The sequence below is a fragment of the Zophobas morio genome, unplaced genomic scaffold, assembly GCF_036711695.1.
Source record: "Zophobas morio isolate AGI-343-1 ecotype UQ-CSIRO unplaced genomic scaffold, CSIRO_AGI_Zmor_V1 ptg000006l, whole genome shotgun sequence".
Taxonomy (NCBI): Eukaryota; Metazoa; Arthropoda; class Insecta; order Coleoptera; family Tenebrionidae; genus Zophobas; species Zophobas morio.
Window position 1 is genome coordinate 10,222,756 of NW_026972111.1, and position 26,462 is coordinate 10,249,217.

Consider the following 26,462-nt stretch of genomic DNA (forward strand, 5'->3'; position numbering starts at 1 on the left):
AATAGGTTAGCAAAGAAAGGTGTAAAGTTCGAATGGAACGATGACTGTCAGAAAGCTTTTGAAACATTAAAAAACAGTTTGATGACCCCACCAATTTTAGAATATCCAAATTTTTCAAAGGAAAATACTTTTAATTTAAAAACAGACGCATCGGGTTCAGCGATAGGTGCAGTATTAACAAATGCAAGTGACAAACCTGTAGCATATGCCAGCAGAACGCTCAATAAAGGAGAAACAAATTACTGTACCATTGAAAAAGAACTTTTGGCAATAGTTTGGGGTGTTAAATACTTTCGACCGTATTTGTACGGGAGAAAATTCATTATTCAGACAGATCACAGACCCTTAGTATATCTTTTCGGAATGACAAATCCTTCCAGTAGGTTGACGAAATTTAGGTTAATTTTGGAAGAGTATGATTTTGATGTAGTATATATAAAAGATAAAGATAATGTAACAGCGGATGCCTTATCAAGAATAGAAATTAGTTCTAATGAAATGAAATCAATGAGTCACCGAGTTTTTTGTACAATGAATGTATTAACAAGAGCGCAAAGTAAAGCTGAAAGTAAGACCTGCGAGAACAATGAATCAGTTTCATCCGAAAGGACTGATCACCCTGGCGTGGTGGAATTGATAAAACAACCTGAAGATTTTTTCGAGTTGCGTCCTATTTATAAAACCGAATGTGACAAAATACTTGCAAGTAAAACAAAAATGTCCAACACGTGATAAAAGTCATAATTTAATTGTCGACAATGAATCAGATATTATTTATATGAAATGGGATATTCGATCGGCGTCAGCACTAAGTGAGACGTTGAGAGTACTCAAAGATATTGTTATGAAATATAAGATTCCGGAACTAGTAGTAATTAAAAATAAAAAAGATGCATCATCATCATTTCTGCGTGAAATAATGACTAGAGTTAATGAAGTAAGGTTCAGAAATTTAAAAATAAGCGTAATTAAAGACGTTCAAAGAATAGATGACTTAGAAGCGAGACAAATAATTCTTAACGACTTTCATATATTGCCTACAGGAGGTCACGCCGGTATAAACCGAATGTATAACAATATAAGGAAGTATTTTTTTTGGACAAAATTACGAAAAGACGTTGAGGAATTTGTAAAGAAATGTGATTCTTGTCAGAGGTATAAGCATGGAAAACACAATTTAGAACCAATGGCGATTACAACAACAGCCTATTCGGCATTCCAGAAAATCTTTTTAGATATAGTAGGACCTTTAGAGCAAGATGTTCAGAATAATCGGTACATACTAACAATACAGTGTGAATTGAGTAAGTTTGTTGAAGCGTATCCAATACCAAATAAAGAAGCCGTTACCGTAGCAGAGTCATTCGTTCAAAATTTTATTTTAAGGTATGGTATTCCACAAGAAATTGTTACAGATCAAGGTACAGAATTCTTATCGTCAACTTTCAAAGAGGCTTGTAAAGTATTAGGAATAAAACAATTGAATTCGACAGCGTATCACCACGAAACGTTAGGTGCGTTAGAAAACTCACACAAACACTTAGGTGCGTATCTAAGAATACAAGTGGCAAAACATCCGAATAGTTGGAGTTCATGGGTTTCATTCTGGTGTTTTTCGTACAACAATAGCGTGCATAGCGAAACACGTTACACACCGTTCGAATTAGTATTTGGACAAACGTGTCGACTGCCATCGAATGTGCTTACTCGGGCGGATCCTCTGTATAGTTTCGACGATTATCCATTAGAGTTAAAATATAGACTTCAGACCGCATGTAATGACGCTAGAAACAACTTGCTTTTGTCAAAAGAAAAAAGGAAAAAATTGTACGATAGTCAAATTTCAAAAATTGTAAGATATCCCACTGGTTCGAAAATTATGTTACGAAACAATGTAGGAAATAAGAGTGAACAAGTGTATAAGAGACCATATACTGTAGTTGTAGACAAAGCACCAAATATTGTAATTAATATAGGTGATAAGTTAATAGAAGTACATAAGAATAGAGTTAAGAAGTATCATGAATAATGTAAGGAAAAATTTTTTTTTGAGACGTGAGAACACGAAAAAAAAAATTTTTTCTCCCGACCGGGGGAGGTGTAATGGAATGAGTAAGTTTGAATTCGTTAGTCAGCAAATGCTTGTCCATTGCAAGGAACCAGGTCATCAATAGTGTATAAAAGTGTAAGTGATAGCTAAAACAAGGAAGTGTTAAGTCTGGGTTTGTAGTGGTAATATGGGTAAATAAATGGATAATAAATATGTAGTGGTGTTATTAACCCTGCGTTGGTCGCGCTATGAGCGATTCCCTCACATCGTTTTAATTTTTGTTAATAGTTCTAATATTTTTCATTAAATTTTTTCGAACTTTTTAACAGCTTACTTTTTGAGTTTTTTAATTATTTTGGTTGTAGATTCATTAATTTTATTGTATTACGTTCTTTTTTGCAATTTGTTTCTCGAATGATTGTATTCTAGGTGACCACCATTCTCACTGTGCGACCATCAATGTTGATATAAAGTTTTTAGATTTGTGTCAACATGACCTATAAATATTTCACGGCAAATGTGAAAACGTGAATATTTCAGTTCAGTTCAGCTTCAGGTATAATTGTTTTTATTTTTAATTTTATAGATAACAACTATCAGTAAAAATTTTAGTGACAATATACTATGGATTCTGCTCAAGAAAAACGCTTGTTACAATGGTTAGAAGAAATTGGGGCTGAAGAAGATAATTCGATAGAGAACCTTTCAGTGAACAGTGACGATAGCGAACTTGATTATGTAGAAACTAACAACCAAAACAGTGATTCTGAAATGTCGGCCGACTCAGATGCTGAACCTGATCCTTGTGGTGCTCACTTTACAGGAAAAGATATGGTAACTAAATGGGGAAAACATCCACCTTCAAAACGTATGCGTAGACGAAATTGCAACATCGTTTCCGGCCAGCCAGGGGTAAAAGACGCTGCCAAACATATAGTTTCGATTATTGACTCCTGGAAATTATATTTTCCTGAAGCGGTTTTGCAGACTATTGCTGAAAATACAAATATTTATATCGCTGAACTTAGAGACAAATACTTGCGCGAAAGAGATGCTTTAGACACAGATATAATTGAGCTACAGGCACTGTTTGGGCTTTTATATGCGGCCGGAGTTCTCAAAGCATCTCATCTAAATTTAGAGGAATTATGGAGTGACGATCCGTTTGCGCCAGAACTCTTCAGATCAGTAATGTCTCTCCAACGTTTTCGGTTCTTACTTCGTTGTTTACGTTTCGACGACATCAGAACCCGATCTATTCGTAAAAAGACTGATAAACTGGCACCAATCAGAGATATTTTTCAAGGATTTGTAAATAAATGCTCTGAATTCTATCAAGTCAGCGAGCAGTGTACCATAGACGAAATGTTAGAAAAGTTTAGAGGCAAGTGTTCTTTTCGCCAGTACATTCCTACCAAACCTGGAAAATACGGAATTAAAATTTATTCGTTAGCAGATGCTCAAAATTTTTACACATTGAACATGGAGATATATTGTGGGAAACAACCAGAAAATAGTGCATACCAAACTGAGAATAGTGCTAGTAGTCTGGTCCAACGATTAATTGTTCCTATATCAAATTCTGGGAGAAATGTAACGTGCGACAATTTTTTCACTTCCATCCCATTGGCTAAAGACTTGTTACAAAATCATAACTTAACACTTGTAGGCACGCTTCGCAAATATAAAAAAGAAATACCTCCTGTCTTTTTGGCTACCAAAGAAAGACCGCTCTTCAGTAGTATGTTTGCCTATGGGGAACATTCACTTCTTCTTTCATATGTGCCAAGAAAAAACAAAAATATACTCATGCTATCAACGGCTCATGATACAGATGACATAAATGCAGATTCTGGAGAACGTTGTTTACCAGAAGTTATATCATTCTACAATAAACACAAAGGGGGAGTAGATGTTGTAGACAAACTAAAGTCGTTGTATTCTGTGTCAAGAGTAAGCTGCAGATGGCCACTCACTATATTTTTTTCGCTTCTAAACATTGGAGGGATAAACAGTCAATTAATTTATCAAGAGAATATAAACCGGATAATAAAACGACGAGTTTATCTTAGAACATTAGCCATGGATTTAGTAAAGTCGCAGCAGATGAAGCGGCTAGAAAGAAATGTACCTGCTCAAATCAAAACTTCGATTAGGAAACAACTTGGAATTACAGAAACGCAAGTTGTGAGAAATGGTGAAAATGTCTTTTGCAGTTTTTGTCCTCGCAGGAAAAATAGAAAAACAAAAAGTAAATGCGATATGGAACAATGTGATACGCCCGTCTGTGGGGAACACAAAAAAACTGTATGCGTTAGATGCTATGACAGTATTAATGCCGATTCAGAATAATTTGTTTTTGCAGGTAGCTACAATATTTGTTTATTTTTTATTCTCGTTTGTGTTCATGGTTTTTCTGTTCAATAAAATGTTGTTCTGCACTCGTTTTTTTTACTGAAACTAATTTTGGTTCAAAAAAATCAGGTGTGAGCAAAACGCTCCCGCGCGACCACTGGCAAAAACATTTTAAGCGCGACTAACGCAGGGTTAACCAACCACCGTCGTAACTATTAGAGAGGACATCACACCAGAAGGAAAGCTGAAAATGAAAGTCCAATTGGCAACGCAGATTTTTAGTTTACAAGTGTATGCGGGGTTGAAATTTGCGGAACGTTGTGGCCAAATTCAGTCAGGTGGTGTGACGATCTCATTCTCCCGCAAGCTGGGGTGCGCTCAGGCAACACCTTCTAGAGACAAGGCCTTCGCACAGACTCATTGATAGCGTGTGACGTCACCACGATGGGTCCAGGAATATTCAGGACCGCCACAAATTGTATTTTGAATTTTTATTGCTGAATTCTCAAAAATAATTTTGGTAGTTTTCTCAGATTGTAGATTATATTGGATGTTCTGTGGATTGTAGTACGTACTTAGCAGGTCATTTTAAAACCATAGGTTAGTACCTATAGTGCAATATAATTAGAATCAAAACGTTTAACAGTTGAGGTTATGTTGAATTTGAATTGTTTTGTGTTAACTTTTTTGATCATTTTAGCAAAACTCTTTTAATTTTTATATATTTTGCAGAAATGCCAACGAAATGTTGTGTACCGAATTGCCGGGGCAATTGCAAAAATGGGCCAAGGGTGTCAACATTTATCTTTCCCAAGTCCCCAGAATTAAGAAGTAAATGGTTGGCGGCAATAAAAAGGAATTTTGAGCCTTCACAAAATTCCAGAGTGAGTTCTATCTTGGTGTACAATTTTTGCAAGCAATCTAATAACTGCTACTAGCAGGGGGGGGGGGGGGGGGGGGTTGTGTTACCCTGCTACAGATGTGGTGACATGCTGTGCGTTTGTATACTTGACAGTTTTAAAGTGTATAGATACAGACTTGGAAAAATTTTTTTTGGATGAAATTGATCAAAGACTTACCATCAAAACTTTAGCAGCAAAATCCATTGGGGAATCAGTCGACAACTTGTTTTTGGACCATCAATGCTCCAAGCATTCTTCAGACAAAATTCTGGATTTTATTTTACGTCCCATTTGTAATATTTTGCTCAAAAATTATTGCAAAAAGCACAACGACAAGTTTTTTAAAACCCCAATGGCCCAGCTAAAGAGAAAAAATTGAATAGACTGTGGTTTTGTTTGTAATTGTTAATTTTCAAGATTAGAATATTTAATTTAAATTTTTTTGAGGTTTGAATATTATCTTTCAATGTCTTGTGAGAGTGAATGTTTATGTTTGTTATTTTTAATTTTTTGCTACACTGGTACTTGTTTAAACATTTTATTACATACCTAGTTATGCAGAAGTGTAGTTCCCGTATGTGGTAGCATGGGAATTCATAAGTTGCTGCTGTTGTGGTTTTTGTATTTATGTAATGTTGTACTTTTGTAAAAAACTCTACTTAGCCTTTAAACAAAACTATGTAGGCCAACAATCCATCTTTAAAAGCAATCTTATATCAATAATGACCCCTTTTTTTAATGGTGGCATTGTAGGTTATGTCTGTTGTTATTGTCTTTATTTATCCATTTTTTGTGCAAACACACTTTCAACGATATTATGCAGACTAACGAATGATTTCTAAAATACATTTGCATTATTAATGACGATTACTTACCTTTTGTAACAATTTACAGAACGTTGACATTTTGATGCGGACCCATTACCATGACGTCACAAAACTAGTGCGCAGGCCTTATGTCTAGAAGGTGTTGGCTCAGGTATAACAGGTTGCGGTCAAAGTTCAAAGCAGTAACCGGCCACACTTTCGGTTCTCGTCGGCGTATCCACGTCCACCTGTCAACGTCATTCTTTTTTCTCTTCCCGTCCACGGGATCGATGACGTTTGTCACGTAGTGCAGTAAAGTTTCCAGGAAAATCCAGAAAGCGAGGAGTCATCTCGACTCGGAAACGTGGCAGAACGATAGCTTGGGTTACAGAAAAACCCGTACGTGTTAGTAAGTCGCCAGAGGCCGTTTACCATCCAAGGCCTCTTTATTTCCGTTACCTACACCTTTACTATGTTGCCTATATCGTTACTACCCCGTTATAACATCTTCAACCCTAATCGTTAGTACCCCAGTTAGGAGCTGGTCAGTTATTGGGTCTTGTTATGTTCTCTCTCTCGTTCGAGCTTTCGAGACTGAGTTATAGGAGTAACCTAGAGTAAAGCTCGTGGCGCCCCTCCATTTATTCGACAAAGTAACCGGTAGGTAAGTTGGCACACAAATCATTCCCCTCTGAAGGACAAACTTTTCGATAGTTTAAACACCGTTCGGTCGTCGCCCAAATCCATCAATAGACCTGTGACAGAAACATCTGAGCACTTAAAATTTTGAGACGATTTTGACCGTTTTTAGCCAAACTGGTTTTCAAACAGAATGGTAAAGTCGTAAGTGCTCCCCCTTCTATGTATAAGCAATTTTATAATTACTATTAGGAATATACAAGCATTATGGAAAAAAAATGCAAGCCCTAGGGTTCAAAAAGCTAATTATTAGGTGTCTTAATCAGGATCCCTTAGAAAACTTTTTCGGGATAATAAAGGGTTTATCTGGTCAAAATCAACGACCAACAATTTATAGGGCCGTTTAAAACCGCGTTGGTGAACAATCTAGTAAGCAACTCTAACACTACACATTGTGAATTTGATGGAACAGAGGTGTGAATTTTTTGTAGCCTGGTTAACACCAAGGTGCCCCTGTTACAAATACTGTGACACCGGTGTCACAACATTGCGTCTCAATTCCAAATGAGAGAACATCAACACTCCCTCGAGATGTACTTAATATGCGACATCAAACGTCAGCATATATTGCTGGGTGTATTTGCAAGAAAGTATTAAAGTATGACTGCCAGCAATGTTCTGAATATTTTCTTTCAGAACGTTGTACTGATAATCATACTTTAATACAATTACGGACGTATGGGGGACTCTGCTATCCTTCGTTAGAATTTATCGAAATCATTAAAACCACCAAACATCAAATTTTTGAATTATTTTTGAAAATTATAAATGCTGACAATATTTTTGCTGCAGTTGGGAGTAAAGTACCTATTGACATAACATGTTGCAGTAAACATGATGCAGACAATAATGCATTAATTAATCATGTAGGTTATGTTTAAGTATGTTACGACATTAATTAATAGAAAATTACAACACAAAGATCAACGGGCAAACGCTATGGCCGATACATTCGTAAAATTGCATGGTACTCCTATCTTCAAAAAACGTAAAGACGTACGAATTCATTGTGCAATAACAATAATTATTATGGATACATTTCTTTATTTATGGTCAATAATTTCTTTCACCAATATTTTGGGCATTCTGCAAACGTTACAGACATTACCATTTTTGTGGCGTGCAAATAAAGACAATAATGCCTTACTTACCATCAAGGTTTTTATTGCAAACCAAAACCTATTTTACTTTTCACACTGGACACTACGGCACTGTTATCTTTTCATCTTCAAAACAACTTCCTCCACTTGGTGATGCGTATATTCACTTATTGTAGAATAAGTTTGATATAATTATGTATTAATTTTTCAACTATAATCTGCTTTCTTCGTAGAAGACATTTTGAAACGTCACGCATGTCATTGCCTTAGTACTTGCGAGTACTCTGGGCCTATAACCTGTTGTGATTTCTGGTTTTACTTTTACTTCTTTGCTTGTAAAAATTGGAAATTGACTTTGTTAATCATTTATTTATTTCGTATATTCATTTTTTTTTACATAGCAACTGTTCCCTTTTTTAAAAGATAATTGAATATAAAATTAACACTCTTAAAATTTCATTCTCATCAACATCAACTCATTAACAATAGATACCGAGTTGATAGAAAACAAGTTAGTTCTACTTCTTGGCGTTGTTCAAAGAGCGGATGTAAAGGCAGGCTCATCACGGACGCCGTTCATAAAAGGGAAACCACTCCACATAATCACACACCCACCCCCGGTGAAAATGAGGTTTTATTGGTGAAGAACGCAATAAAAAAATCGGCGATGGAAAACGATGACAAACCTCGGACAATAATTCAATCGGCATCAAGCAACATGTCTGTAGAAGCTTCAGCATTTCTACAGTGTTATATGATGCTGCCAGGAGGGCGATCCAAAGACAAAGAAGTAAAGCATTCGGAACGGCATCGACATCCAAAACTCCTCAAAACGTTGCACAAATTGAAATTGATGAAACTTGTCGTACGACCGATAAAGGTGAATCTTTTTTGCTTTGGGACTCCGGAAATGATGATCCCAATCGAATACTTGTGTTTGGTACGCACAGCAACCTGGCTATTTTAGAAGAATTTAGAAACTGGTGTGTCGATGGAACGTTCGAAATCGCGCCCAGATTTTTTTACAGGTATTTACTATACATGCGTTGATTGATAATAAGGCTGTGCCGCTGGTCTATTCATTTTTGTGTAACAAGCGCGAAGAAACTTATTGCAGGTTATTACGACAATTGGTAACATTACGACCCACGTTAAACCCCTTGAGTATTTTATCAGATTTTGAAACTGCCACACTTAACGCAATATCTGCTATATTCCCCGAAGCCCAAATGATAGGTTGTTCTTTTCATTTGGCACAGAACCTTTGGAGAAAAATTCAGAAGTCCCAGCTGGTAACTTTCTATAGAGAAAACGAACACGCACGGCTGATGTGTAAGATGCTATTGGCACTTAGTTATGTGCCGGAAAGGGACGTACAGTTCGTTTTTGAAGTACTAATCGAAGATTTTCCAGATGAATTAAAGCCGATAGCCAATTATTGGGAACAGAACTACGTCGGCCGCAGACTTCACGATATAACACCTAGATTCCGTATAGATTTTTGGAACATGCATGATCGCATTAAAACCGACTTACCAAAGAGTAATAATTCACTCGAAGCATGGCATAAATCTTTCGAAAAAATGTTAGACTGCCATCATCCCAACATCGCAAGATTGATAGTCGCAATGAAAAAAGAACAGAATTTTGGGGAGTTATATATCAGCCGCTATCGCATGGGATTTAGACGTTCAAATTTTACAGGAACCAAATATAAGCGTGAACGTGACAGACTGCGAAATTTAGCGGAAGAATACACGTTTGGCAGTTATGGATTTTTTAAAGTTTGTTCCTTATAATTTGTCTTTGTAATTATATTAGCAGCGTTAGAAATATATTAATTGAGATTTTTTTTATACTCTGTTTAAAATGACTGCGCTGTTGTTGACGCGCTCATTTGTACAGGCGCTCTTTCGTACTACGCTGTTATGTCGAACGCTATTTTGACTCGGCGCTCTTTCGGTCTGCGCTGTTTTGTCCACGCGCTCTTTTGTCCCAGCGCTATTACGTCTGCGCTGTTTTGATACAGAGCCCAGCTTTGGTTATCAATTATCTTATAATTATTGTAAAGTTGCCATGTCGGATGAAGAAGAAATGAATTGCACGCCACCAAGCGTAAGATCTGAAGCAGAAAGTGTTTTGGCCGAGTTTGTTTAGGACATTTTTTATATTTTGTCGGTGCGGCCTCCACGTGTTGGCGGTGTCTTTGTAAGGCAGTTGCACGTGTGCGGACCCTGAACCTTGTAAGGCGGCCGCCGCGCCGTCTGAAGTGCGGCTTGCACCACCTCTGGCGGCGGGGTTTGGACGGGCTATTTCCCCCCTAATATCATGACATTTTTGTATGGACATTAGTAGTGTAAGTCGGATCGTTGCAATGTAACCATCGAAGGAAGTTAAAATAAAACAAAGTAAAAATATACAGTTCATTTATTTATTTTCAACGAATAAGAACCCAACAGAGTTGCTGCCTGAAAAATCAAAAGCACGTTATATAAGACAATATGACGTGTTTATAAACTGGACTGTACCAATACCGTAGTGGACTCAAAACAATTGATTCCAGGACTCTTCTCCACAGTTCAAGACAGTACAATCACTGTAAACATTTATAACAATTGTACAATAAATAAATAGTGAAAAATCAAAAGCACGTTATATAAGACAATATAACGTGTTTATAAACTGGACTGTACCAATACCGTAGTCGACTCAAAACAATTGATTCCAGGACTCCTCTCCACAGTTCAAGACAGTACAATCACTGTAAACATTTATAACAATTGTACAATAAATAAATAGTTAATTTATTGAGAAATGTTTATTCTACTATAGGTTTGGAATTATTCTCCAATGAGGTGGATTTGGAGGACCATGATTATTGCGAGTTTGGTTCATTTTCATTTTCTTTATCTGAATTCGTTGAAGATATAGTAGAGTATATTCCTGGATAATTGTAAGAAAAATGAAGCCAGTAATTCAATGCACTATTTGTGCGGCCGCAATAACATGTTCCTCCAAATCCAATTCAGGATTAATAAAATTTAAGGTCAGAGGAGGTTTAACCTATCCTTCAATTGACGTTATTAGAATCTGCAAACAAACAGAAATCCATTGCAGAAGGTAACAGAAAATAAACTTCCACCAGGAAATATTCTAGACCCTCTAGTCTAGTGGACATTATATATGCAAATTTACCATCAAATATTTTTGAGTGTCTGGATGCTCATTTTATGAGTTTGAAACATACGGTTCCAATCATGTGTGCTATTTAACAAAATAATTAATTTTACAGTATATAAAAATCCGATTTCACCATACAAATCGGAATACAAATGTGTCAGCGTTTGGTGATCGCATTCGCGAAAAATTGCATAAGACAATATTGTTCAAACATCAATAGCAAACATCTTTTTAAAATCTCTTTTCAACATTTTTTTTGACTTTGTGTGTTTTTTTTAATACATTTTCATCCACTTTTATGTTTACATTCATTGCAAGCAAATATAAATAACCTTAAATTCCCGTTTTATTCTTCTCTTCCTTACCTATCACTTTCGTTTAAAAAACCATCGCCTGTGTTGACTAAAGTAAGCAGGCAAGGATAAAAGAAATTGAATTATGTATAATTATCAGTTTAGTATATTACTTAACGGTTATGCATTAGGCAACACATATATCCGACTTGTATTGTAGTAAGTATTTTGCTACTAGCAGAAGTTCAGTTCTAGCCATCACATAGTGCAGACGTGCGTCGGTGCATCAAAGGCCTTACCATCTGTTGTTCCGTTGTGTAATTTATGATAGTTCCGGACCATCTGTGAAAGTTGTCATTGTCTGATTTAAACGGATCTGTTTTCTTCAGTGAATTTCTTCGAAGTGTACCATCCTTTTACGAAAACATGATTCCATGCAATAACTGTTTGAAAGCTTCAGCTGGTGCTCCAGTTATACATTGTGATGTTTGCCGTGGGCCAATACATCAATCATGCGCTGGACTTTCTGACAATGATATGAAACTAACGAGATCAAAATCAAGAAATGTCAAATTACTCTGCAACAATTGCAGTGACAACATTAGCAAATTTAAAGACTTTCAAAATCTATTATCATCTCTTAAAAATGAACTTTTCGACACGTTAAAGAAAGTCACACATGATGTAGATGCAAAAATCGATAAATTAAAAGATATTCATCGGCATAGTAGCGAACAGTTTGAACTAATTTGTCAAGAAATCAATTATCGACAAGCTCGTAAACGCAATATCATAATTTACTGGGCTCAAGAGCAAAATGCATCTCTGCCCACAAATGTGCGTAAGAACAATGAAGACGACCTAATCTCCGAAATTATCTCCACAACTGCGCCTACTGTTCCCTATGATATTACTACCATCCACCATCTAAGACTTGGACGATATAATACAGCAAACACCCGCCCGCGTCCCATCAAAATTACTTTAAGCGACGAATTTCAAGTACACAGCATTATCAAAAATGCTCACAATCTCAAGAAAAATGCCAGACTTTCCGGAATATCAATCGCTTTTGATCGTACACCCAAGCAGCAAGCCCATTACAAGGACGTTCGCACCGAACTACAACGAAGAACTGCCAGCGGTGAGAATAATCTAATAATTAAATATGTCCAAGGCCAATCGACAAGTAACAAGTTAATTTAAACTAATTCCACCCAAATACAGCAACAATTCAGGTCTTCTAACATGTTATTATTAAAATGTACATGGTCTAAGGTCCAAGGTCGCAAATTTTTACAACTCCATAGTCACTATTGAATATGATATCATATGTCTATCCGAAACATGGCTTACAAAAGATATTAAGGATTGTGAGCTGTTTCCATCAGATTTCAACGGTTATCGAGGCGATCGCAATATTCCAGGAGTCAACAGAAGGGGTGGCGTTTTAATTGCTCTTAAAAACAATTTTGTCTGTGAAATTTTAAATATGGACTCAGTTACTAAGGTAGCTTCCAATATTGATATAGTTGGAATTAAGGTTTCTCGTAATGATGCCGCCCATTTTTACGTGATTGTGTTATATATTCCTCCGTCTGTAAATTATCAAACTCCAACAACTTGCTTCGAAACATTATCCCTATTAGATTACTTTTAGAATGATAATGTAAGAGTGGTAGGAGATTTTAACATTCGTGAATTTACTGATATCAACTCAAGGTCCAAATATGTTCTGTTGGTTAAAGACTATCAAGAATTATTTTCTTTTACACAACATAATAACTGTGTTAATAGTAATAACCGAACCTTAGATTTAGTATTTTCAAATAATATTGTTCAAATTGTACAGAGAGAAAAAAAATCCCCTTATCGAAGAGGACGTTCATCACCCCACACTTTTAATTGACCTAAATATCATCAACCCCGAAATTCATGAAAATTTTGTTAGTGACATTTCATCTAAAAAATATAACTTTAAAAAAGCCGATTATCTAAAACGCTATGAGCTGCTACAAAATGTTAATTGGTCATATTTAGAAAAATTTAACGATGTAAATCAAGCAACGGAAGAATTTTATAACAAATTATATAATATCCTTGATAGCACTGTCCCTTTAATTAAATCGGTTAACAAAGCTCAGTCAAATAAATATTCCCCTTGGTTTACCAAAGAAACTATTCAAAACATTCGGAAACAAAGTTCACTTAGAAAAAAATTCAAAAAATATCATAATCAATATTTTAATTAACAATATAGCAAACTACGATCATTAATAAAAAGGCAAATTTCTGTATCTTTCAAGAAGTATATTAAGGCGGCTCCAGACCGCAGCGCAATACCGCGCAAAACGTTCGCGAACGTTGCAAATTTCAGCGAACACGACTGGTTTGGACGCCATGCCGCGCACGAACGCGCGAAGCTGCGCCCATTCGCGCACGAACAAATATGTTCCGCTCAATGTCGGTACATCAAAGAAATTTGCACGTTGCAACAAGTTTGGTTTGGACGTGATTTCCATCTGTAGTTGCAGTTTGTTACGTGCGCTTGTGAGGATAGGTTATTTAATTATAAAGCCTTTTTGGCAATTTAATAAAAATGAGTGAATGGAATCACGAGCAAAGCATTGCATTAATAAATGCATATGAACGAAAGCCCCAACAATGGGATTGCAATAATAAAGATTACCATTTAAGAAACAAAAAATATGATGTGTGGATTGAACTCGCAGAAGAAATGAACAGTGATTCAGAGGTGGTAAAAAATAAAATGACCTCTTTGCTGTCTTCATTCCGAAGAGAACGTGCCAAAATTAAAAGTACAACCAGAACAGGAACAGGTATTTTTATTTTCATTATATATCATATTCTTAATATAATAACACATATTGATGTAGTCAATAAATTTTAGGACAGAAAGACGTTTACAAAAGCAAATGGTTTGCATTTTCAAGTTTTGCTTTTCTAATGGATAAAAACAAAGTCAGAGAAACCTTCAACACGGAAACTGTAGGCATCTGATGTTTGTATTTAATTGTATTTAATTTTATTGAGCAACAAGTAAAACATTCTATGCATAATCGTTTTGCCAAACTACACTTCCACTATTCATAAAGTATGCTGCTGTTTCACCTCTAATTTCTTGAGCACTCATAGCCGATTTCCGTGGAACCCTTCTCAAAGGAAGAAATGATTCGCTTGGAGATTGTTCTTGTCGCCAACTTCCTTCGATTAATTGCCCATTTTCTTCATAGTCCAGTGTTCCTCTAGGAGTATATAAGTCACGTGAAACTTTACTTTGTCTTAGGAAATTGTGTAGATAAAGAGTTGTTAACACAACCAGTGCTGCTTTATTTGGTTCCAACATGTTTCGTCTGTGAAACATAAAACAAGAATACAAACTGCGGGCAGTTAAAAAAAAATTGACGGTTTTTTTGTAACACAACACCACGACCTGCTGCATTAGTTAATACGGCCTGTTCATAACTGTAGTTCCACTGTATCCTCCGATTTTAGTGAGGGCGCTAGCGGATGGGCGCATTTTAGGAATTTTTATTATTTTATGTTGGTTGGATGGTACTCACTGTTTTTTGGTGTCAAATCTGACATTCAAATTAAAATTCTCTTGAGAATCTTTAAGCGCGCTGAAAGTAGTTATTTGTGAAGTCCATTTGTTATTGTTCGTTGTTTTTCTTTTTGATTTGCAGTTTTCGTTCCTTTTTTATTTGTTTTGTGGTGTTTCGTTCCCATTTTGTCGTTTCAACTCGTTTAGTGTTTCGTTATTATTTCATAGTTTAATTAGTGTTTGTTTTTTGTTGTTTTGTTCCTATTTGGTCGTTTAACTTCAGTTAGTGGTTCGTTATTATTACATAGTTTAAGTTGTTACGTTAATTTTACTGGGACGAAAATGCGGTTCCACAAAAAATGCATTGTGCCCCAGTGCCCTGCCAAGTACTCAAAGTCTTTCCATCAGTTTCCCTCTGAGCCCCTCTTAAGAGAAAAATGGCTACATAAAGTAGAGAAGTTTTGTTGTAAGAAAAGCTTATTGAACACTTATTTTTTTTAATACTAAATATTAATTATTATAGCTCCAACGCAGCAGATCGTCAGTCAGTACTCAACCATTTGCAATTTGCACTTTAAACCCACAGATTTTAAGTTTGCAGCAAATGGTAGTAAACGCTTGCAAAAAAATGCAGTTCCAACAGTTTTTCATGTATATTTATTTACATTTTAAACTTAACAGAAATAAAATTATAGTTTTTATAGGGTGATGATGCTTATTACGCATCCATACACGAATCCTTCGTTGCCCTTGCCCAGTCTTCTACTCCTTTAAATATCAAGCCCTCATCATCCATTATTCCTGTAATTACAATCCTTACAACTGTGAAAATATAAGCGAACAGTACATTAATAACGTAATTTAAAGTTAGGAGTAAAATTATTTTTCTGTTCCTACCTATTTTCACACTTTTTTAGAACTTTCCTCTAATAATTATTTATTTTAGAGTACTGTTACTCCAAGATTATCTCCTCCCTCCCAATCAACATCCACGTGTCCAACATCGACAGAAGAACCTCCAGTAATATTTTATTGGCAGTTAATAAATTTTAATCATATTTTTTTAAATTGTAGAATCCTGATTTAAGTCACTCAACAATTCCTTCTGAACCTGAGTCCTTATATAATGAATCCCAAACATTAAGTTCCAATACTGATCTTCGTCTTGATGATATATCAAAACTTAAACTTGAAATCAAAAAACTGAAAATGAAAGTAAACCGTTTGGACAAACAGAACAAACTGAAAAATAAACAGCTACAAAAACTGCAATTAAAAATTGACAATCAAACGAATCAAGCCCGTATATTCGAAAAAATTGAAGCTGATGCCAAGAATAACGAGCCAAAAGCCACGTTTCTATTAGACCAAATATTAAATTACAACAAACAAAAATCTAGATGGTCAGAAGTAACTGTAAGATCATGTATTGCCTGGAGGATTTCATCCCCAAAGGGATACAACTATGGTAAAGCTTCTATATTGAAATTACCTAGTCGAAGTACTTTAGAACGGTATATAGGAAATGGACAAGATGTTACAAGACTTATAGAGGCACGCTTGAAAGCAGAAGCCGAAGTGCTACAACCCGTTGAAAGGATTTGTAGTTTAATTGTTGACGACATGTCCATCAAGGAAAAACTGTGTTACAGCCGCACAGAAGACAAATTCTATGGGTTAGAGACTACCAATGAGAGTAGTCAAACAATTGGAAAAAAACCAACGTTGGCCAACAAAATGTTATGTTACGTTGTTCACGGCATGACTACTAAGTACACGATACCCGCCGGATATTTCTTCCATCGAACTCTAAAAAACATAGATTTTGTGAATTTGACGTTAAAAGTAATCAAACTTTTACATAATTGCGGATTTACAGTTTTAAGAATTGTGACAGATAACCATAAGTCAAATGTGGCCCTTTTCAAATCTCTGTCATCAAGTAATAATTTAATGACTCATATTCAACATCCAATAGAACCAACAATACCATTATTTATTAGCTTTGATTACTGTCATATTATTAAAAATTTGAGGAACATATTTTTGGACCATGACATGCATTCTGGTAACGGTATAATTTCTGCACGATTTTTAAAGAAAATATATGATATGCAACACAAATTAATTGTTAAACCGGTAAAGTTTTTGACCAGGAAGCATATTTGCCCAACCAATTTAGAAAAGATGAACGTCCGTCGTGCTGTGCAAGTATTTTCCATAGAAGTAAGAGCAGCAATAGAGTATTTGGGAAAATATAACAATCCAGGTTTTGTTGATGTTGAAGAGACTCTAAAGTTTATGGAAATGATGCACACATTTTTTAAAATTCATGATGTCAATGACAAAACTCAGCACATCCGGCAACTAAATGAAAATAGTGCTCCATATACAGATATTAATGATGAACGCCTTCTCTGGATGTTAAAAACTTTACCTGCTTATATAGATTCCATTCAACTATCTTCAAAGGCAAATAAAATGACGGGATTGACTAAAGAGACTGCAGAAGCAGTAAAATTCACTGCCAAAAGCACTGCAGAATGTATCAAGTATTTACTGGAAGAGAGTGGCTTTTTCTATGTCTTAACGCGAGCATTTAGCTCAGATGCAGTTGAATCGATGTTTAGCAATGTCCGATTATGCGGTGGTTCTCAGGACGCTACTGATGCACACTATGCTATTAAACGAATAATTAAGTCAGGTTTAGTAACAACTTCAGAATCAGCAAATGTATATTCTGACTGTAATCACTTGAGTAAAATTGGTCAAATTCAGTCTTCTGAAAGATCTACAACAGAAACAAATATACATATACCTGACAGTATAATTGAAGAAATTAGTGACCTTCATAAATTAACAATCGTTAATACCATTTTCACAGATATCAACTCTGCATCAGTTGCGTTTTTATCTGGATGTATTTGTAGAACAATTGAAGAAAGGTTAGAGTGCAAAAATTGTTTAGATTCATTACTAACCACCGCAAAATCTACCCCGTTGCTTGACTTGATATATCTGCAAGACAGAGGAAAATTAAAATATCCCACAAGATCATTCACAAATTTTATAAATAAAATTATAAAAATTACATTTGATATTTTGGAACACATACCAGTAAATCATCATCCAAGAACTGTGGTGGAGTCTTTGTTATTAGAGCCAATTGCCAGTTCAGCTTTTTTGCCTTGTGAAGATAAAAACCACAAAGTAATGGTTGCGAACTTAATATTGTCTAAAGTGTTGAAACCAATTTTTGCAAATTTTGGTTATACAAGAACTGAAAATGTTACATTGTTTAGTAATTTGACCCATAAACCCCATTCAAGAAAAGTATTAAAATTATAAACATACCTGTCTGTTTTTTTATATTCTTCCAGCGCTAATTAGGGTGAAATTTTACAAAAGGCACTTCTCGATTTCGCACAAACTGTTTGGTTACAATTCTTCTACACCACCCCCTAATCACGTTCCTCACCTTCAAATGTTTCCTTTTGCTACAAAAAAAAAATGTTAAATTTCCCAATTCATACTCTTTAACGGGAAGCTGTTTTCACATTTTCCAATTTAACCTAACTTCTTATAGTCACCAACACGCGTGGAGTAATGTCGGGAGCACAAGAAAACAGTTGTACAACTTTTGAAGGTGAGGAACGTGAACAGGGGGTGATGTAGAATTGCTTTGGGGAAACAGTTGATGGGAAATCGAGAAGTGCCTTTTGCAAAATTTCACCTTTGCTAGTCCTTTTTGTTGTAATTTTCAACCATTTAACACCATAGAGAGGATACGATTTATGATTCAACGTTTAACCGTTTAATAAATTGTTCAAAACATTTGACCTAACCCGATTTAACCTATTTATAAACCTTCAAATTTGAAGTTTGTTTGACAATTGTCAAGGTCAAAAGCGCCCCTCCAGTGCTGCCCTCACGCCCTGACGGCAAAATTTTTTCAATGCATTTTTGTGGAAATGAACAGGCAGGATATAATACAGCCGGCAGTGCACAACACACCAAATTAGAAGAAAAAATATTGTGCGCAGAAGCTACACACGCTTTTCACACGCTTAAACATCATGCAAGTTATAAATCATGTGATTGTACAACAAAATTATACAAGCACATGTTTTCGGATTCTGAAATTGCTTCCAAAATTTCTTCTGCTCGTACTAAAACCGAGGCTATTGTCAATAACGTGCTAGCACCACATTCTCTCCAGAGGGCTATGGAGACAGTAATGGTATTCCCTTTATTGGAGTATGTACCGATGGTTCGAATCACGGCGCAACAAAGTTATTTCCAGTTTTGATTCAATTTTTTGACAAGAAACTGGGCATAACACACAAACTCATAGAAATGACGTCAGTTCCAGATGAAAAAGCGGAAACAATTTGTGCTTTATTAACCGCTACATTAGAAAAAAACAATTTAACACTTTCGCTGCTGAAAGCGCACATGTGCGTCCTGATGTTCCTTAAGCCGTGTGCTGAGGCCGCACATGTGCGCTTCGCTACAATAGAATTTCTAAAGGGCGCCAATCGGTCAGCAAACGCGCTAAACGTTTGAAACTTTGCCAGCACCTAGAAAAAGGTTTAAAAAATTTGAGGTTATGATGGTTCGCCGAAATTTTTATTTCGTGTCATGGACAGAGGCCGCGATGGACGATCAACAAGCAGGACGTTCTGGGATAAATTTGAGGCCAAAAAGGCCTAGAATAGAAGTTCGTGATCCTAATAGGCTAACATATAATGAAATGGAACAAATATTATACAATTCTGATTCGGAAATTAGTGATTTGGATTCGGATTTTGAGGTTATAAGTGAAGAATCTGAGGACAACGATTCTGAAAGCGAGCATGGTAATAAATTTTTTGTTTTTATATTTAGTTTTATCTCTAGTATTAATATTGTATACTGTACTTGTCAAACAGTTATTATTTAATTTATTTTTTTTTTTGAAGAAACCAGGTGAAAGAAAAACCTCTTCCGATAGGTGAATATAACAAATATATGAGTGGCATCGATATGCAGGACCAAATGACTTCCTACTATCCCCTCACTCGAAAAACCTTACGATGGTATCTCAAGCTTGGGATACATGTTTTGCAACTATTACTGCTCAATTCTTTTTACTTATATAACAAATTTGAAAATAAAAAACTTGCACTAAGTGACTTTAGAATTGCAATAATAGAAAATCTTTTACCTGAAGGTAAGGACAAACCACCTCAGCCTCGTAAAACAATGGAACACATGCCAAAGAAAATTGAAGCTACAAATCCAAAGGGAAAAACACTTCGAAAGAAATGTCGAATTTGTTCTCAAAAGAAAATCAGAAAAGACACAGTTTATTATTGCAGCGACTGCCCTGAGCAGCCAGGATTATGTTTAGAAAGATGTTTTAAAATTTACCATTCCAAAAAGGATTGATTTTGTTTTGTTTTGCTTTTTTTGTGGTTCAAGAAAATAGTTTTTTTTTTTAATTTTGTTCCAATAATTAAAACGAAAACGTTTATTTTTTATAAGAAACTTTCTTTTATGTGATAAATACAATATACATATAATTTTGTTAAATATTTTTTTTGTTTCATTTCTGTCTTCAACAAGTAAATAAAAAATAAAAAATTAACGATTTTAACTTGTTTTTGTTCAATTATAGCGAGATTTTCACTAGACGCAGAAGTGCGTCTTGCCGCACATAGGATGGAAAACTTCACTCATGTGCGGCGGACGCACATGTGCGTTTTTGCGTCACAAACAGTCAAAAAAAGAAAAAATGAACAAAATAGACAAAAAAGAACTTTAAACAAGGCAAAGAAGTGCCTAATTTGCTAAAAACTACAACCGCACACAGGTAAACCTATGCCACTTCGGGTCAGCAGCGAAAGTGTTAAAAGAAAAGTGTATAGCATTCACTGGTGATAATTGCAACACGAATTTTGGAGGTGTAAGCAGAAAAGGAGTTAACAACGTTTTTCAACATTTACAAAACCATTTACAAAAGTCTCTTATTGGCATAGGTTGTCCAGCTCACATTCTAAATAACTGTATCCAACATGCTTTAGATGGACTTCCTATAGATATCGAATCCATCGTTTTGAAAATATACAATTATTTCTCTATATACACTGTTCGAACAGAGGCTTTAAAGGATTTTTGTAATTTTGTTGAAATACAGTACAAGAAACTCTTGTTCCACTCCAAAACAAGATGGTTATCTTTATTTCCTGCGATTAACAGATTGCTGGAAATATATCCAGCTCTAAAATCGTACTTTTCATCACTGGACCATCCACCTGTAATAATTATAAATTTTTTCGAGAATCCTTTGAATGAGGCTTATCTGTGGCTCATACATTCTCTTATGTATATTTTTCATGGAAAAATAGAAAACATGGAAAAAGAAAGTCATTCACTAATAGAAGTAATGAAAATTTTAAGTTCAGTGGAATCTAGTTTGATTGAGAGGAAGCAACAGGAGTTTCTGCCTCTGAAAGTGAAACAGATCATAAACAGTCATGTACAAAATTTACGAAGCACGACAATGAAAGACGAGTTGGTACATGTGTATGAAAGAGGCATACTCTATTTACAAAAGTGGACGGCATCTTTCCAGGAATTTAAAATATTTGAGTGGATGTTATTGAAGATAAACCTTCTTGGGATAACATTGAAAATTGTATTTTGTACCTGGTTGAAGAAAAGGGCTTACAGATAAACGATTCCATGCTGTTTGATCAATTAAAGAATTTAAATATTTTTTTAGACGAGATTAAAAAGACAAATAATGAATTCGCTACGCTTTCAGCTGATTTAAAATGGGTAAAATATTTTCAAGAGAGAACAGAAGCAGCAAGTTCTGAATTTTTAAAAGTATGTTTCTATTTTTTTGCCATTCCGGGTCATAACGCAAATGTTGAGAGAATATTTAGTATGATGAAAGCAACCTGGACTGACCAAAGAAACAGGTTGACGCCGGAATCTATTAAAAAGATATTGGTGGTGCAATATAATTTCAAAAATTTGACTTGTGAACAATTTTATGATTACTGTCTTCGAAACAAAGGACTCCTAAAAGAAGTGAGAAGCAAGGCTAAATATGACTTTTCAGTTGGTGCTGCTTCTTCTTCCTGTTAGTTTTTTACTGTTGTTTATATATGTTTATTGTTAACTTACTTCGAACGAATATGATATTTTTGTTTTATTTTTTTTTTTTAGTTTAGAACTGTTATTCAGGAGAAATACATGTATACATACATACATAGTGTTGTGGTTCTTTAATAAAATAATACACAATATGTGAATATACCTCTATGAATACTTGGAAATTGTAATAATAAAAATTTCAATTGTACTCTTTTTCATCTGATGTAGGTTGGTAACCCTACCGTGGAGGCCCGCGATTTTTGTGCCTCCGGACCCCGAGAGTTTGACGCGCAAACGTTTCTCCCTCTAGAACTCATCGTGTGCATAATAAAACTGAATGTGAAGCCCGACGCGAACTGCAGCGGCCGGAGAGGCCGGTCGCCGTGGGCGGTTTTCTTTAACAGGTTTAGCGTCAAGGTAATTCGAACAGAAAGTCACCCTGGACCAAACCGTTTTTTTGACAATTTCTCAGATATAGTTTTATTTTTTATCAAAAAAATACTTTTCAATTTTTGTTTGTTTGCCAATTGACAAAAAACAGACAGCGGACACCGGTGTCCGCTGTGGCCCGTTTACAATCTTAGCGGACACCGGTGTCCGCTGTGGAACGTGACTACCGAGCGGACACGAGACGACCCGAAGTGTCCGCCATTGCAATTTTACAGGTTTTGTCTTAAAATCTGCTATTTATTTGGGTGTTATTAGTGGCGTTGTGTTTATTTTTGTAGAAAAAATGAACAGTCGTGGAAAACGAATTGTAAAACTAGCTTTAGAACAAAAACAGCATTCTGGTGGTAAGTGTCCGAAAATTAGATGTTATATGAAATATCACACTGATAATTTTCAATAGACGAAGATTCACTAAGTGAACCGTACTCAGCAGATTCTGACGTAGATCCAGGTTTTGTTTTACCTGATAGTTCAAACTCAGACAATTATTCTACTGATAGTGATTGCGAAATTCCTGTAAAAAAGACGAAGAATATTTCTTCTTTATCGGTAGGAAATGAAAATATGCCAGGTCCTTCTAACATCTTTCGTGGTAAACGCACCACAAAAGAAATAGAAAGCAAATATCAAGATATAACAAGTGAATCTGAAGAAGATATAGAACGAGAACAGGTGAAAGATAGTTCTGCAGTTTTTATGACTCAAAACACTCGGAACGCAAATGCAGGTTCTACTCATTTTGGAGACGATAATATAGCACATGAAGAATGAATTGAAACAGAAAATGATGCTGATCAAACGCTATATGATTTGACACAATCAGTCTGGGGTCCTCCTGTAGGAAATCATCTTCAATTTGAAGAAAATTTTGAAAGTGGGATGAAACAGGAATGGCAGGCCGCATTGATGGGACACCACCCAATTGACTATTATTTTGCTTTTGTTGATTTTGATATAATTGATGCAATTGTGGATCAAACCAACATTTATGCAACGCAGTTTGTTATGCCCGTATCGACTTTCAGGCGTTTTCCAGACGGATTTGAAAGACCAGTTGCTTTTGCATCCAGGTCGTTGACAAAAGCTGAACGTAGTTATAGGCAATTAGATAAAGAGGCAACAACCATCTATTGGAGTTTCAAAAGATTTTTTCATTATATTTATGGAAGGAAATTTATTCTAATTGTGATAATAAACCACTGAGTATTATTTTAAATCCTCAAAACAACTTCCAGCCTTATCTGCAACCAGAATGTTAAGATATGCACAATTTTTATCCGGTTTCAATTATTCCATCGAATGTCGAAAATCCAGTGAACATGTAAATGTTGATTATTTCTCCAGAAGTCCATTGAAATTATCACCAAAAGGAGAAGAAAAACTGATGATGAATACGTGTTAAATACGATTTTAATTAATCAGATTAGTACGGAAAGAGTCACAGCTCATGAAATTGAAAAAGAAACAAGAACAGATCCAGAATTATGTAAAATGAAGAAAGAAATTCTAAATGGAACTAAAAGAGATCTAGAATTTTCATTGTACGATGGAATAATATTTAGAGAACATCGTGTGGTAATTCGAAAAAAATTACAACACATTATTCTACAAGAACTTCATTCAACACACCTAGGAATGGTTAAAATGAAATATCTGGCAAGAAACTATTGCTACTGGAAAGGCATCGATTCTGACATCGATGCTTAAAAGTTGTCAAGCTTGTTGCGATGTTAAGAAAAATCCTACAAAGGCGTCGATTCATCAATGGAAAATACCAGAAAAGAATTGGCAACGTGTACACATGGATTATTTTACAACCGTCATTTTCTAATTCTTGTTGATGCCAAATCCAAATGGCCAGAAGTGATTATGGTTAAAAATTCTCCTACATCAGCAAGCACCATGTATCATTTACGAGAAATCTTTAGCTGGTATGGATTACCAGAAATATTATTTAGTGACAATGCAACCATCTTCAAATCAAATGAATTTAGAACACTTTGTGAACGGAATGGTATTAAACAGCGGATGATAGCACCAGGACATCCAGCCACAAATGGTCAAGCAGAACGATACTGTCAAACATTAAAAACAAAATTTAAATGCATGATGAATGAACCCGGTGATTTACACGCAAAACTTTGTAAGTTCCTCCTGCGGTATCGAGTTACTCCCTTATCTTCTGGACAGACACCTTCTGAACTCTTTTTAGGAAGAAATGTACGAATCAAGTTAGATTTTATGAGACCAACTGAATCAGCAAAAAAGAAAAACAAATCGAGTTTCGAGAAACATTTTCAAGTGGGCGATAGAGTTCCATCCAGAAATTATTCAAGACATGGATTATGGAAGTATGGAATAATTACAAAATGTATTGGTAATCTACGCTATTTAGTAGAACTAGATGATGGTTATGTAATTAAGCGTCATTACAATCAACTTCGTTCCTGTAATGTGGAGAAGAAAATGAATATCAACACTGAAACAGGTTTTGGCACTACCTTGGGTCTAGAGTTGATTGTAAGAATTCTCCACACACCAACATTCGGATTCAATCAACAGAAAACACACTAAATCAAGAGCTCGTTCAAGAGAAAGAAATTAGGTCAACAGAAGAACATATCGTACCGCCAGATGTCAAGTCACTACCAGTTATTGTTCAAAAAGATGATCAACTTGAACAACAATGAATGGGTCCAGAAACAAGCGTACAGCCCGCGATACGTCGATCTACTAGAATTAAGAAACCAGTTCAGAGGTTAATTTTGTAAAATAATATAGTTGTTGTTCTATTGTTATATTCCAAGCTACTTTAATGCAAAAAAGAATAAGAGTTGGAAAATTGGTAGGTACACTTGGAAAGACCGATTTAAAGAGGTTGCCCTCTGAAGCAGTGACAGACAACCCATGAATGCCAAGGTGTCCAAGAAATCTATGAAAAAGAACTAATTTTTCATACTATAAAACACTTTAGAGGAAAGTTAAATTAAATTTGCTCCTCTTAGTACTTTCAGTACCGTGTTACCATATGATATTTTAAAAAACGATTTTATCTTTTCCACTTTTATAAATAACGATATCTTAAGTCAGTCAATAGACATTATCATAGACATCTTTGAGTTCAACTACTTTCGAGGGTTGTTCGTCGGTACCGTACTATCAAAAGGTAATCAAGACCACCTTGTCAACCGCGACACTTGCCCCACTTATCATTTTTAACAATATAGTTAACTTTTTCCTAACAGTCTTGTTCCCATTCTTCTCGAACCAATAAATTTCGATCACGAGAGAAGGTAACCTCAAGGTTCAAATGCATTTAGGTAGTTCTTGACCCACGTTCCACGCACATATAGGCCACCGAGATGCAACCTAGCCCAAAGCCAGGAAGACAGTTGCGTTATCCGCAAGCCTTGAAACCGCGTACCCTCACGCTGCACCAAGCAAGATCAACCCATCGGTGACCCAAATCGTGATCGAAAAAATCCCAACACCCTCGGTGCCATTGCTGGCACCACCTTGACGGCACCCAGCGGAATCGAGCGGAGGTCGTGCAGAAACGCGATGTTGCGCAAACTCGTCAGCCAAGACATCAAATTCTTAAAACACATCAATCGGTGTACAGTTTGCTACAACGTGTATAAAAACAAAAATAAGTACACTTTTCTTTTCTGTTTAGGATGCAACAAACCTTTGTGCTCCCAAGAACACTTTGAAGAATTTCATAAGTAATTTTATTTTTTTGTTTTTTATGTAAAAATTAAATAATATTATTGGTTTGCTTTAAAAAAATTATTTCTTTGAGTTGGACACATTTTTACTTTTGTTTTCAAAAATAAAATATTGTACTTTTTTGACATAGTGTTTTTTTCTTCATTTTTTGCAAAAACATTAATCTATGTAGTTAATACAAAAATTT

The 26,462-nt window shown here is 35.5% G+C and overlaps 2 protein-coding genes and 2 long non-coding RNA genes across 5 annotated transcripts in view; 2 read left to right on the forward strand and 2 right to left on the reverse strand.

The window, feature by feature from the left end:
• The window catches only part of LOC135123821 (uncharacterized), a 183,826-nt gene that overhangs the window by 74,505 nt on the left and 82,859 nt on the right, over nt 1-26,462 (reverse strand). The window lies entirely within an intron of this gene.
• Nucleotides 4,838-26,462, forward strand: part of LOC135123185 (uncharacterized) — a 32,278-nt gene continuing 10,653 nt past the window's right edge. Inside the window, exons 1-3 of the mRNA XM_064047680.1 lie at nt 4,838-4,883; nt 4,939-5,005; nt 5,138-5,289. Of these exons, the coding sequence (XP_063903750.1) occupies nt 5,140-5,289 (150 nt within the window). The 5' untranslated portion in view covers nt 4,838-4,883; nt 4,939-5,005; nt 5,138-5,139. The remainder of the gene's footprint in view (nt 4,884-4,938; nt 5,006-5,137; nt 5,290-26,462) is intronic.
• Nucleotides 14,766-15,656, forward strand: LOC135123569 (uncharacterized). The gene is made up of 2 exons (XR_010279665.1): nt 14,766-15,416; nt 15,474-15,656. It is a non-coding gene; the product is annotated as an uncharacterized LOC135123569 (long non-coding RNA).
• On the reverse strand, nt 15,589-18,949 carry LOC135123565 (uncharacterized). 2 transcript variants are annotated; one of them, XR_010279660.1, is made up of 7 exons: nt 18,684-18,949; nt 18,305-18,447; nt 18,066-18,230; nt 17,798-17,968; nt 16,812-17,741; nt 15,848-16,759; nt 15,589-15,751 (listed from the first exon to the last, which is right to left on the reverse strand). It is a non-coding gene; the product is annotated as an uncharacterized LOC135123565 (long non-coding RNA). The 2 variants fall into 2 exon arrangements; XR_010279659.1 differs by having other exon boundaries at nt 18,305-18,949.